This window comes from Conger conger, chromosome 4 (assembly GCF_963514075.1).
Source record: "Conger conger chromosome 4, fConCon1.1, whole genome shotgun sequence".
NCBI classification, from domain to species: domain Eukaryota; kingdom Metazoa; phylum Chordata; class Actinopteri; order Anguilliformes; family Congridae; genus Conger; species Conger conger.
Genome location: NC_083763.1, coordinates 51,577,498 through 51,590,433, shown reverse-complemented (window position 1 = coordinate 51,590,433; position 12,936 = coordinate 51,577,498). Strand labels below are relative to the sequence as shown.

The 12,936-nt window shown below is 39.6% G+C and overlaps 1 protein-coding gene across 1 annotated transcript; it reads right to left on the bottom strand.

The window, feature by feature from the left end:
• Positions 1-5,965: 5,965 nt before the first annotated feature.
• Positions 5,966-11,184, bottom strand: myd88 (MYD88 innate immune signal transduction adaptor). The gene is made up of 5 exons (XM_061239896.1): positions 10,497-11,184; positions 10,293-10,391; positions 9,400-9,580; positions 8,812-8,903; positions 5,966-7,631 (listed from the first exon to the last, which is right to left on the bottom strand). The coding sequence occupies exons 1-5, from the start codon at positions 10,801-10,803 to the stop codon at positions 7,477-7,479; spliced, it is 834 nt and encodes a 277-aa protein (XP_061095880.1). The 5' UTR covers positions 10,804-11,184; the 3' UTR covers positions 5,966-7,476.
• Between the last annotated feature and the right edge of the window lie 1,752 nt (positions 11,185-12,936).

Here is a 12,936-nt window from a genome sequence, read left to right as displayed (position 1 = left end):
AGGTGAGTCATCCACCTGGTGAAAGTGGATATGATCTCTTTGGAGTATGTTGGAGCTATGCCCAATTGCCAAGCCATAAAGGTTCTTAGGTTTCCACATTGCTTATATTTCTTGTGCAGTTGATTTTCTAATAGACCATTGGCTGGTCCTGTTTCAATGGTATTTTATTGGAATATAAAACTACACATTTTCTGGGGTTGTATAGCCAAGAAAAGTAGTCAGATATTAGTTATGTGATTACTGTTTAAATTGACATTTTTGTTTTGTTTGTTGTTAATCGAATAACTAATTACACATATATTAATTATACAGAAACCTGTCGGATTCCTTTTTGAAAACATAGTGTGTGTCAGTGAATGGAAATGTGGGTCAATGTGTTCGGATCTTTCTCTCTCCCTCACTATTTCAGTCTTTAGGGCAGTTTGAGCACTAGGTATGTCTGTGCTTTGCTGCCATTCAGTGGAAGCCAGTGGTATTGCATGTGTCACGAGCAGCCGAGTTAAAACGCTACACAGGTTTTCATTACATTACATTGTTGGCATTTGGCAGACGCTCTTATTCAGAGCGACGTACAACAAAGTGCATACCCATAACCAGGGATAAGTTCGCTGAAAGACCCGAGAGGGAAGTACAATTTCAACTGCTACCTGTACAACAAAGATAAGGACAAGGCCAATTTTTTTCTTTTTCTTTTTTTGAACAAAGAAACAAACAAACAACAGAGCAAAAGTGACCAAAGTTAACTATCCAAACACTGCTTACCTAGCCAACTAAAAATACCAGTACACAAAGCAAGTCACAGAGACAACAATTAAGGTTCACAGGGAGCTTGTGCTTGAAGGTGGGGAGAGATTCTACAGTTCTGACCTCAATGGGGAGTTCGTTCCACCACCGTGGAGCCAGAACAGTAGTCGTGAGCGTGAGGTGGAGGTTCGGAGAGGGGGAGGTGCCAAGCGGCCTGTGGAGGCTGAACGAAGAGGTCTGGCAGGGGTGTAGGGTCTGATGATTTTTTGTAGATAAGGGGGCAGACCCCTTAACTGCTTGGAAGGCTATCACCAATGTTTTGAATTTGATGCGAGCCATGACAGGCAGCCAGTGGAGGGAAGTAAGCAGGGGGGTGAAGTGTGAGTATTTGGGAAGGTTGAAGACCAGACGAGCTGCTGCATTCTGGATAAGTTGGAGGGGTCTGATGGCAGACGCTGGGAGGCCAGCCAAGAGGGAATTGCAGTAGTCCAGGCGGGACAGAACCATCGGTCGGACCAGGAGCTGGGTCGAGTAGGGGGTGAGAAAGGGGCGGATTCTCCGTATGTTGTATAGGAAGAACCTGCAAGACCGGGTCACCGCCGCAATGTTCTCGGAAAGGGACAGTCTGCTGTCCATCACCATGCCGAGGTTCCTTGCACTGGGTGACGGCGTGAGTGTGGTATCCCCGAGGGAAATGGAGAGATCCAGATGAGGAGATGTATTAGCAGGGATGAATATCATTTCAGTCTTGCCTGGGTTGAGCTGTAGATGGTGGTTGTCCATCCAGCTCTGGATGTCCCTCAGGCAAGCAGAGATACTGGCTGAAACAGGCGTATCAGACGGCGGGAACGAGATGAAGAGTTGGGTATCGTCCGTGTAGCAGTGGTAGGATAGCCCATGTGCAGTGATCACAGGGCCAAGGGAGCGAGTGTAAAGAGAAAAGAGAAGCGGGCCTAGGACTGAGCCCTGGGGAACTCCTGTGGCGAGGGGCCGAGGTGTCGATACCGAACCAGCCCAGGCAACCTGGAAGGAGCGACCAGAGAGGTAGGACTCAATCCAGTCCAGGGCTGTGCCACAGATGCCCGTTGCTGACAGGGAAGACAGGAGGATGGAGTGATCCACAGTGTTGAAGGCAGCAGAGAGATCTAAAAGAATGAGGACAGAGGAGAGGGAGGCTGCTCGTGCGGCATGGAGTGACTCACTGACGGAGAGGAGCGCGGTCTCTGTCGAGTGGCCCGATCTGAAGCCAGACTGATGGGGGTCTAGCAGGTTGTTGTTAGAAAAGAAAGAAGAAAGTTGAGTAGAAGCGGCTCGTTCTATAGTTTTAGAAAGGAAAGGAAGAAGAGATACCGGGCGGTAGTTCTGGATGATGGAGGGATCCAGAGTAGGATTTTTTAGCAGCGGAGTGGTATGGTTCCCTCTTGGAGGATGCCGGAAAACAGCCGGAAGACAGGGAGGAGTTGAAAAGGGAGGTGACAAATGGAAGAATGTCAGGTGTGATAGTTTGGAGAAGAGAAGAGGGGATAGGGTCAAGGGCACAGGTTGTAGGGCGGTGGGAGAGCAGGAGTTGAGAAACATCAGAGTCTGTAAGGGGGGAGAAAGTGGAAAAGTGAAAAAGGAAGGGATGGGCCTAGAGGGGCCTAGAGAGGTTGTCTCATTACTGAGGTTGTCTCATTACTGAGACTCTGTAGCACTAGATCAGATCTTGTCTGGAACATTCTCTTGATGTGTGAATCCTTAGGTTGAATATTTCTATTGGCCACGATGCCCAATAAACTCGTCTGAGATTAAATTCAGTATCTATGGTGTTGTATACCTAGGGCTCCCAATTAGCAATGGGCACCATGTGAAAAGGCTACTGACTGTGAGTACTGACATTCTAAAAAACTGCTATAAACTGGTCATATAGAATATTGTGTTAAAATATGCACATTTTCAAGGCTCAAAATTGTTGTATGGTGTTAGTCTGGATATGTTTAGCATTTAGCCGTTACATTTATACCAGCATCCATCACTCCTGTGTTTTTTCTACTGTGTGTTATGCTCAGCACAGTCGGATTCCACACTGCAGCTTCCTGGCTTATTGATATGTATGACATTTTTTAGGCCCAAACAAAACCCTGTTTCCAGTCCTCAGCTATTGGCCACCTAGTTAATTCATATCAATAAGGGCATTGTCCATTGCATGAGTGTATCAGTGTTGAGCTAACTGAGTGAGTACTTTTGTAAAAAGTAGCTGACAAGACAGATAATTCCCCTGAATGTATAGCTGCTTGTCAGTGATAATGTGTCACACAAGTTGGTGTGATAGGCACATGCATATACAGGTTGTTATGTCAACATTTGTCATAAATAATATGTCTACTAATTTCCCATCATTATAACACTGAGGTGTCAAAGGATGTTGCTTAAAGAACGTTGGTTTGACTCCCGTACAGCCGTACAGGTTACTCAGATATCTAAAACAGATTATTTCACACTGCTTCGGTGTCTTTTCTGCTGTGCTGCTGTCAGATTGCTGCAAGCCATCATTTCTGACATAGTCTCATCAGATTAATGCATCCTGTTTAAGGTCTGATAAGCGGGATGGAAATATTCTTATAAGCAAAACTTACCATCTGAGTGTGTTTGCTGAGGTCTTTAAACAATCAATGATCACTTTTTTAAACCAAATTTTTAACCAGCCGATCATGTGGCAGCAAATAAATGCATAAAAGCATGCAGCTGTTTTTCAGACCAAATTGTCAGAATGGGGAAGAAATGTGATTTAAACGACTCTGACCATGAAATGATTGTTGGTGGCAGACAGGGTGGTTTGAGTATCTCACAAACTGCTGATCTCCTGGGATTTTCATGCACAACATGCACAAGTGCTCACTGAGTGTACATTGCTTCAGTCTTCTTTACAGCTGTACTGTAAGTCTTCTCTTCTTGGATTCTGTTGGCTGTGTGGGTGCCTCCAAAACTGTTACCTCCAAGGTTAACTCCAAAACTCTTTGCTGGTAACTCAAACATTGAAAGTAATAAAAGTAATATGTGTTAAATAGTAAACAGGCTCCTTTCCATAGCACATGGGCACACAGGCACAGCATACACATTTTTCTAAGTAGACTTCAGAAAGCGTCAGCCTGCTTTGGGCTGTCTGTTTATGTTGGCTGTCCATTTTTGTTTTGTATTATGTGCATGGGAAAAAGGATATACTCACAATGTACTACTTTCCAGTGCACAATGAAGAAACAAGGTGAGAAATAAAATATATATTTGAAAACAATTCTGAAAGCTAATAAACAAGGGAGAGGGACAGGCTGATGTGAGTCACTTCTTAATTTTCTCTGTTAACAGAAGTGCAAATAGTGAAATACTATTATCCAGGACTATGGAAGAATTATTAGAAAAACATATTGAAAAGTACCATTGGTGCAAAATGAGCAGAAATATTTTAATCCACCATCTAAAAGGAGAACCTGGAGAACTGCGGTGAGCATAATGGGGCAAAACACAAGTGAAACAGACAGCGCAAGGTTTTCATTTTGGGGGACACTCCCAGTTAGTGGCAGGGTCAAGGAAAAGGAAATTTATGCCTGGCTATGACATAGGATCATTCATTTTACCGCATTGCCATGTCCTAGGTGTGTTGAGTATAACATTATCCTGCGGAGTGCATGCAAGTTTGATTTATTTGTGGGCGAGAGACCGGAAACACGATTAGACTCTAACATAAAAATTGGAGGAAGTCCAGTCTTATATGCAGATTTTAAAAGTCTGGTTTATTGAACAGACATTTCTGTACCAGTATTAGTGCTCGTAACAGGAAGTAACAGGAAGTAACAGGCCATATGAGCAAATCACTCACTGTTTTGGGGAGTGGGGCTACAAAAAATGTACCATCTTGTAAGCGTAAATGTCATCTTGTAATTATAAATGTCATAAATGTCCATGCAAACCACCTGCACATAGGAAACACACTGAGAAGGTGCAGGCTATTATTTATAAACTGGCATAAACCTATGTAGGATAAAAATATGTAATGACATACCATATACTGGTACCTTAACCTGTGTACCTTTGGGGATTGTGGTTCCCCGGGAGGCAGGAGTGTCCTGGATGTGGATGTTCTTTAGGGTGTTTTACATGAAATTGTATCAGCCATGAGATGATCATTACAACCAACTTCTTCTAGTTGTAAACAGCTAGCTAGCTCGAAACTGACATGTCCTGCCTCAAGCATAAAGATAATTTATTTCGGGAAAATGCTCATTCACATTATTTAAAAACATGAAGTTGGACTTGTTCTGGTAATACAGTCTTCCTTGGGCAACTTGGACTTGGTTTTGCAAAACCTTAGCTCCTTAATTGACATATCAGTGGATGTAATGGCCCAAGGCCTTTGCCTTCACTGGCACTAAGATGGAAAAGTGTCTTATTAATGAAAATGAATGATTTCATCGGAACTACACCTGTGACCTTCCCATCATATCATCTGGGTCTTAGTGCAGTTTTCAGAGGCTGTGGTGAAACATTCTGAGAAGTGGGTAATTTAAATGTAGGTTATAGTGATTTTCCTTTCTCCAAATGTGGTTTATGAGTTTAGAGTGAAGTAACTGTGCCAGACAGCCTTTTGCAAGTCAAATATTGAAGCAGTGAAAATAATATTTTGTACGCAACCTACTGTATATACAGCTCAGAACATTTTGATAGAAAGTATAAATTATCTTTTGATATTACATATTATCTGTACAACAAAAGCATATATCCAGAGAATATCGGTAAAGAGGCGGCACAGATGGTGCAGTGCGTCGTTTTCTGTGTGGAGTTTGCATGTTCTCCCCGTGTTTGCGTGGGTTTCCTCCGGGTACTTCGGTTTCCTCCCACAGTCCAAAGACATGCAGGTTAGGCTGATTGGAGTCTAAATTGCCCGTAGGTATGAGTGTGCGAGTGAATGGTGTGTGTGCCCTCCGATGGACTGTCGACCTGTCCAGGGTGTATTCCTGCCTTTCGCCCAATGTATGCTGGGATAGGGTCCAGCACCCCTGCGACCCTGTTCAGGATAAGCGGGTTAGGATAATGAATGAATGAATGAATATCGGTAAATCCTAATTTGTGTACATGGTATTCAATAGAAGTAGATTTACTTTCTACTCTTCGTGAGAATAAGTTATGGTCTTGCCAGGTGTGGTAAAAAGTATTTAGGGTGTCCTGCACAAAGAATCAAATGTATAACTGTATTTTTGGATCACTTTAATTAAAAAACAGGGATTGTGTGCTGGGAGATTTAATATTTTGTACTACTTTATATTTTCCATTCATATTGATTGAACAATGCACAATACTGTTACAAAACTATTTCAGACACTGGCTGTTTGCATTTCCCCACTGTACAATTAGGTGTATACATTTACCACAAAAAAAGATACAAATTAAAAAGGACTTCCACTTCTAAAAAGCTGTAACATGCCAACATATTAAATGGAAACTAAATCAAAGTCTTTTTGGGGGGGCAGTTTATAGCAAAGGTTGCTATTGTATTTTGTACATGGTAAATAGCATGCTCAATGGCATTTCAGTTTCTTTATCTAACCAACTTGTGCTGCCATCACAATGATTAAAGTCTTCCCAGATAAAGATTCTGATTAACTAAGAAAAATAAGAAATGTGGAAACTAATGCAGACCACAAGACAATGCAGAACAGCATTGTCAAGCTACACCCATTCATTTACTGAACTACATTTCTCACTAAAATAATACTGTCTGGAGTATTCTGGCAATGTTTCAGAAAGTCTGATCTCTTGCACTCTCTGAAAAGTCTAGGAGTGCAATGCTAGTTTATCATTTTAACAGGACAGAATGATCGTATGTAAGGAATGGTATTCTGCTTTTAACTTTTTCATGGAACCATGACAAATTGAGAAGGAAATCATAAATTAATGGTAGTTCGTTGTAGGTATGATTACTAAGGCTTCATGTGAGAAGTCTCATAGCTAACAGGCACTGCATAATTATGATTAATGAGAACATTAATTATGACTAACGAGAACAAGTGCATACAAAGCAGCGTGAAACATTTGTCCAAGTAATGTCAATGATTGTTCTAATCAGCCATTTATGATTTAGAGTAAAATAAAAAAAATGAAAAAATAAAAATCACTCCACATCAACAACAACTTTCCACAATGAAGGAGTGGGGTGCTACTGCAAAATATACATAATAAGGTATCCATTTTGTTGATCACACTGAAAATAAAGGATACATTTGGATACATATACATATCAAAATTTCCCACAGTCAGATCAGTTGTCAATGAGCCAAAACTAAATTATGCAATTAAAGATATTTCCAACAGTCGGAATTAAGTAGAAAACAGTTGGAATGTAAACCAGCATACACCAAGGTACTCCATGACCATCAAACCCATGCAGACTAGTGGAGTGCTGCAGAGCATAAAACGATATAAATGGCCTCAAATTACCTGAAAGACCATGGATCAGGATACTGATCCAGGATTGGTTTAGGGAATGACAAATATACATCCCCACATGGAGTTTTCCTTGATGATCAGAAACAGGACCCCATTTTCACATAAAAAAAAAAAATCACTGAGCCAACAGGGAAATCTGCACAAATTCTTCAGCGGGGGACAATGTCCTCCTAAGTCTGGCCTTTCCCTCTAACTACCGCACACCCAAACACAAGAATCACCACACACAGAACATGGTGATTTGAGACCCAGCCATCACGGGAGGGACAGAGCTTTGGCCAGTCGGCCCCAGAACCAGGACTGGGTGCTGGGCCGGGTGTAGTCACACACGGTCAGGAAGCGCAGGATGCTAGGGAAAGGCCTCTGCATTCGCTTGTACACCACTGGGATGAGACGCTTCTTCTGAGCTCCTGCCAGGAGTTTGAGAAATAGGTCTTAGTTCTACATGGCCATAGCTGCTGGAGGTTTCCACTGAACATACAAATATTTCAATATACAGTGCTGTGAAAAATTCTTCAGTACATGTAAAACAAAATCTGAAAATTAAACTCAATCAAATTGACAACAATTGACAACCCTTCGCCTTTAAAACTGCATCGATCCTCTTAGGTATGCTGTCTCAAACATAAAAACTTTTGTAAAATGAATGTTTGGATATCTCAAATTTGCTATTTTGACTGGCACACAAATTCAGAAAACAAAAAGACCAAATTCATATTTTAAAAAGTGCCTCACACTTTTGCACAGTGTTGTATTTTTTCAGTCCCAAAAACAAAAAATATGAAATATGCTATTTAATTTAGCCATTTTGCTATTTTGAGTGTTTGCGTTTGTATTTCATTTGAATCTTTTAATCACATTTTAAAGCCCTCAGTACAGAGGAAATCTTCCCACAACCATCACAAACACAAAGCTTGCACTTGACAATACACTAGTTGAACTAGATAGAATATAGACTTATATTGACAGGTGTTTACTAAAGACTGAAGTATCAGTGCTAATACAATCCTTTGGGTTCTCTCTTTTAGAGGTTCTATTCAGCTCGTCTGTTTGCACAACTTTTAATTTATTTAATAGAACTGCAAATTGTGGTCCGTCCCATTATCTACAAACTCTTCAGCGATCCGGAGTGTGCTAAAAAAAAATTTAAAAGCCATAAATCTGTGAAAATGTGTATCAAGAGGTAGGCTATACTTTTTTTGCACAGGGGACCAATTTTGAGGGTCATATCTCCAAAAGTAAACATATTTTTAGCTGAATTCTATTTGTAAATTACTCATCTGAGAGCACTTCCTCATTGTGTAAAAACAAATCATGCTACTAATAACATTAGCTGAGGTACGTATGACCCATGGAATATTCAATTTGCCAATTTTTGGCACATTTAGACCAGTCCAGAAACCAATCTCACCCGCCCCTCTACTACGGATATGTTGAAGTTACATCCTTAATCAACTTTTCTAGAAAAAAATAATCTAGAAAATAATTTTCTAGAAGCTTTGGTACTCAGTGGCTTTTGTTTATACAACACTTCCTACTATCCTAACTTCATACATCTTTATATACCTGTAGAAAATGAAGGGGTATTACCTGGACAGAGGCTGAGGGCAAACTTGGTTTGAAAGTCACATTCATCACTGTCAAGGTAGTCATCCGAGATCACTACAACCATTCTCTTGCACCTTCAAGGAAGAAAACAGACCACATTTAGTCGACAAAAAAGGTGGTTTGTGCTTCTAAAAACAATGGCATGACCATTAAATAGGAAATAAAAAAGATCCTCTTCCCCTTGTATCCTTTTGTCCTGCCAAACTACTCTCCAAACCAGGCCTACCTACAAAGTGCCCTCCCTTACAGAGATCTCAACTAATGGTGTCACAACAACCAGCCACCTGTGTTCATTTCCTCCATGCTGAAGTCATTATTTTGTACTGGTTGTGTAGTTCATCTCAGTTAGACTGGTTACATATCAAGTTTAAAATCTTTGTACTAGTCTACATATACAGTATAATGTGCTTGTTTGGTAAGATACACATATTTTTTTAATAGCTTCTCTGAATATAAAAGTTTTTTTATTTTTTTTATTTTAGCACTTCAGACAAAAAAAAAGGGTAAGCTGTGAGGTCTCCCACTTCCTCTCAGAGCTCATCTCCCACAATGCATTTCTGCGTGGCTGACCTGGTTTCGATAAGTTCACTGGTGACAGTCCAAACACAAGTGCCTGGAAGAACATCCCTGTCGAACACACACAGCTTCAGCTTGTATTCTGTCTGCTCCAGCTGCCGGATCATCTCATGGACAAAATCAATGTCACTCTGGCAGTAGCAGATGAAGGCATCAAACGTTTCGGGCATGTGGCCTACAACCAGAGGGCAACATCAGCAGTCAATTCAGCAGGATTCTCTGAATGCAACATAGAATTCACTCTTCATTACAAATCACAATTCTAGCAATGGATTAATCCACCAAGTAATCCAAAACCTCCATATACATATAATTATTAATAATAATAATTTAGCAACATTAAAATGATCAACAAAAATGTCAAGCTTTTTCATAGGAACACTCATGGGCATGTTCCCATACAGAAAAATTATAAATGGAAATATATATTTATATATATATACATAAATGTATTTTAGTATAGAGTGCTGTGAAAAAGTATATCATTCCCATATTCCATTGCATATTTGTTGTCTGGCAGTGCTAAAATAAGATTAATATAATGATCAATTAAATGTGGTTAAGAGGTTGATTGAGTAAGGTGCATTTACTTTTTTCACATGGGTGATATAATTTTTCATGTAATAAATGAAATCATTCAATAAATGAAATCACGTCTTGTGTTAGCTCAGCTTAAATGCATATTAATTTATGCATATATTACAAACATATTTTAGTTGATTTTGAATTTCCTACCATATATTTAAATATATTACTTTATTATTTATAGAATTTATCATATATTGCATCATAAATTGAGACATAGATTTTATTTATATCAAGCTACATTTAGCCTGATTACAAAAGTACAAAAACCCCAAAAACGCAATTTTATCAAATATACTGACCCATCGGATCGTTATTTTCTTGTGTCAGGCTGTCCACTTCGGGTACCTGAACTGGTGACGTTTCCTTCCGCTTCTTCAAAAACTCAATGCAGTTATTTTCTGCACAGACACAACACACAACGACCTGTACATTTTTTTAAATCTGTTGTGATATCACGAATGACATCTATATACTTGTTGGTAGTCGTTTAGGAGACCACTCACCGATCAAGGGGGCCAGGTCAGTCAGCACATCCTTTCTCTCTGCTTCTTCAAGCATGGACATCAACTTTCCCACAGTGGCGTTGGGACATCGTGACTGCCAGTCTTCTAAAATCCTTGCAGTTGGGCTATCATATGTTTCATAGTTTCTTATTTCAAGATAACTGAAACCCATCATTTCAGCCAGAGTAGTCCAGTCTGCTGCAACATTATTCCTAGGATTTAAGTAAAGGCCAAGCTCTTTCCTAAAACCGAAATTTAAAGCTATCAATGGGATACTCGAATAATCTATGTTTGAACTGTCAGCCATATTCTCATGCGAAAATAGAGGTACAACTTCAGCGTGAAAATTTAAGAACGCGCAATAAAAATAAACGCCATAAAATATTGTTGTTTAAGTTTCCGGTCCAGTACTACGCAGTAAAGCTATTTCTAGTACAGTTTTTGAATAACTCAGTAAAAACAAACTTGAAGAGTTACCATTTGGAAGAGCTTCTCCGTCTAAAAAAAGTAAACCCTACGAAACTTATGCGCAAAAACTGGCGGTTCCATTCTTGGAAATCATAACCTAAATTAATAGATAAAACGTTGGTCTATATGAAAAAGTCGGCATTAAAGCATGACAGTACTCTTCTAATCTGTGCGATTATATTTAATCGAAATCCACATATGCATCTGCCCGTGTTCAGTGATTTCCTGAAAAATGAGGAAATATGCACACAACGTCACAGGGAGGAGCAACTGTTTCACAAGCACGTCGGGCCTGATGTCCGAAAAAGTTTCAGAAATGCATTTTTCATAAAGAGCACACAGTGAACTTGGTAGCAACTGCCGACATCTCAAACCTGTTTTTGGAGTCAAAAACAAAGCTGGAGCACTTTGTTAGCGTACCACTGCTTTTTAATACCACATTTTCTGCCTAGAGACCAACCGTTTGGCGCCTCTTTCGCTTTATGCTTTCGTGTTAGGTGCTCAAAATAGCTAGTCAATGCCTTTCACTTCCGTCATGATTAGACATTTTACACGAATCTTTTCCAGGCAGCTCCATCACAGCAGTTCTCCTTTATGTATGCTTTTGTACAGTTACTTCACTAATTTAAAAGACATAAAAAAATAACTGTCTGTTAACCACTGATTCAATGTACCATGTCAATGCATTCATAAGACCTGGGCACAAAATAATATTTCAAATAGTCACCATAATTGTTTTCCACATATAGTCTCTAGGTTTAGATTGTTAGATTGGTTTCAGATTGTTAAACAAAATGTAATATTAGACAAAGGGAAACTGATTAAACAAAACAAACAAAAGAATATATAATTTAATTTATTTAATGAAAACAGTGATCAATCTCCCATATCACCATGTTAAAAACCTTTTTTACACAATCAACCAATTGTGAATATTGATTGCAGCCAGCCATGTTGAAACTAAACCTAACTCATATTCAACCTTATTGAACAGTATCATCAGATTGAAGTAGTCACCACAAGGTTTCTACAAGCACACTATGCCACAATCAAAATAAATTAGAGAAGCAATGCAATTACTTGTAAAAAGACTTGTTGAAATATATCGGTCTGGAAAGGGTTACAAAGCCATTTCTAAGGTTCTTGGAATAGTGATGAATCTTCGAAAGAGGGAAATTATTCCAAGGGTGGAGTGACAAATCATCCAATAAGCCACAAAAGACCCAAGAAGAATATTCAAAGACCTGCAGGCCTCTATATCATCAGCTAAGGTCAGTGTTCAAGAGTGCACAATTAGAAAGAGAGTCGAAAAAAAATGGGATTCATGGGAGGGTAGCAAGGTGGAATGATCCCCAAGCCTGTTGGGATTATGTTCTATGGACGGATGAATCAAAAGTGGACACAGGTCCCATATGTCTGGCATAAAGCAAGTTTCAAGCAAACGTCAAAGATCCTGGACCCATACCTCAGGGTCTGGTAATAAACTCCACCCATTCAATTCCCACATAGGAATCAAAATAAATGTTTAGACTGATAAAAGTTGATATTGCAATCCATTTGATTAATCAAATTTTGCTGACACATAATTCATACCATCATAACACCATTCAATGTAGTTTCCAGCCATTCAGTAATTTACCTTTACAGTCACTTGAAGCATAACTGGGTTGCAGCAAGATAATTATCCAAAAAGCAAATCTGTTATGTACGGTGCAGAGAACCCAGACGCAGACCACATGATAATCCAAAAATCTTAGTTTAATGTTCAGTGGTCAAAAGCCAAGAGATCCAGTACAAAGCCAAGAACGAAAAGCAAAAGAATAGTCGAAAAACAAGCGAGAGGTCAAAATCCAGGAAATCACAGGGCGAAGGTACAAAAGGGCAAAAACAAACTCGTAGTCAAAAATACAAAACAACACGTCGAAAAACCAGAAGATCAGATGAGCAAACAAAACAAGAGGGCAAGGCAGGT